The sequence below is a fragment of the Bufo gargarizans genome, chromosome 3 (genome assembly GCF_014858855.1).
Source record: "Bufo gargarizans isolate SCDJY-AF-19 chromosome 3, ASM1485885v1, whole genome shotgun sequence".
Taxonomy (NCBI): Eukaryota; Metazoa; Chordata; class Amphibia; order Anura; family Bufonidae; genus Bufo; species Bufo gargarizans.
In genome coordinates this window covers 96,301,032-96,302,951 of record NC_058082.1, presented here as the reverse complement: position 1 = coordinate 96,302,951, position 1,920 = coordinate 96,301,032, and the positions used below count along the sequence as shown (strand labels likewise).

General features: G+C 39.7%; 1 protein-coding gene across 1 annotated transcript; it reads right to left on the bottom strand.

The window, feature by feature from the left end:
• Positions 1-211: 211 nt before the first annotated feature.
• On the bottom strand, positions 212-973 carry LOC122931407 (olfactory receptor 1020-like). Its single transcript, XM_044285482.1, has one exon. The coding sequence runs from the start codon at positions 971-973 to the stop codon at positions 212-214; it is 762 nt and encodes a 253-aa protein (XP_044141417.1).
• Between the last annotated feature and the right edge of the window lie 947 nt (positions 974-1,920).

Here is a 1,920-nt window from a genome sequence, read left to right as displayed (position 1 = left end):
CCTATAAAACTGTATTGATGATATAGGGGTTGGGCCTTGAGAAGAATTTACTATGATTATCCCCAGGAACCCCAGTCCAACACTATCTGGCATCCTCTTTCACTGTCTGAATACTGGCTATTCAGCTGCCATGCACCCATCGGGAAATGACTGCAAGGGCGGTGAACTGACTCTATTACCACATAGAATGTTAGGCGGAATAGTGAAGTTATTAACATATGCATCTTCTTCTCATAATCTTTTTAACAGCAGTCTGCAGGTCTTTGTTCCTCCAGCTATAGATTAGCGGGTTTAATGCAGGAATAACCACAGTATAAAAAACTGCCACTACTTTGTCTTGTTCTGAAAAATATTGTACACTTGGGCGCAGGTACATAAACAGTATAGTACCATAAAACATGATAACTACAGAAAGGTGAGATGAACAGGTATAGAAAATCTTACACCTGCCCTCTGTGGACCTAATTCCAAGCACAATATATATGATATAACTATAGGAAGTCATAATAGTAACCACAGATATGCCACTAACTAGTGCCACTGAGGACAAAAGGACAAGTTCATTGGCATAGGTATCGGAACAAGCAAGCTTCAGCAAAGGGGGGTAGTCACAATAGAAATGTTGCATGTTCACTGGTCCACAGAAGGAGAGTTGGAATGCATAGGACGCATTTAAGGCTGAAGTCAATATGGCAACGGTATAGCAGCTTGCGATCAATAGTCGGCATACTGATGCTGTCATTATACGGTAATATAATAGCGGCCTGCTTACTGCCACACAGCGGTCACAGGACATCAGTGCCAGGATAAGTGACTCCAGACCACCAAATACACTGAAAAAAATCAGTTGAAGCATACAGGCAATGTATGAAAGAGATGTATCCCCAGCTATCAAGATATCCAGGAGTTTAGGAGTAATGACAGAAGAGTAACAGAGATCTGAAAACGACAAGTGACTCAGAAAGAAGTACATCGGTGTCTGTAAACTAGGAGCAAGCTGAAATAATAGTAAAATGTTAACATTTCCCACAATAGAAAGCATGTAGATGAGGAGAAATAGAATGAAAAGGAAGCGCTGGAGATAATTGTCATCAGTCAGACCTAGGAGGACAAATCTGCACACAGAAGTTTGATTGTTAGTATTATATGTCAGAAGGATAGTCATTTTATATGTCCTGCTGAGTTTGCACTTTGTATATGTGTGATCCTTGGAGCGATAAAAGGAAATAATGTAATGAAATGGACTAGGTTAATTCTTCCAAATGAAGGCAACGCAGCTCAGCTTTCTTCTCCTTGAAAAATTTTGAACAGACTTTATTTTTATCAAAGACCTAAATAAAAAAAATACAAGTTAAAAAAATTACAGACAGCACTAGCTAATAATTTACAATACATTCAGAAAGTCTTCAGACCATTTCATGTTTTTCACATTTAGTTATATTGTGGCCTTGTGCTAAAATAAAACAAAATCATGGTTTCCCCATCATTCTGCACTCAATAATGGCAAACTGAAAAAATAATTTTAGAAATCTTTGCAAATTTATTGAAAAGGAAAAACTAAAATATTGCATTCACATATGTATTCAGACCCTGTACTCAGGACTTAGTTGTAGCAATTACAGACTCCAGTCTTCTTGGGTATGATGCCAGAAAGTTTGCACACCTGGATTTGGGGATTGCCATTCTTCTCTGCAGATCCTCTGAAGCTCTGTCAGGTTGGATGGGGACCATCAGTGGACAGCCATTTTCAGGTCTTTCCAGAGATGTTCGATTTGGTTCAAGTCAGGGCTCTGGCTGGGCAACTCATGGACTTTCACAGAGTAGTCCCTAAGCCACGCCTGTGTTGTCTTGGCTTTTTGTTAGGTTCATTGTCTTGCTGGAATGTGAACCTTCAGCCCAGGTCCAGAGCACTCTGGATCA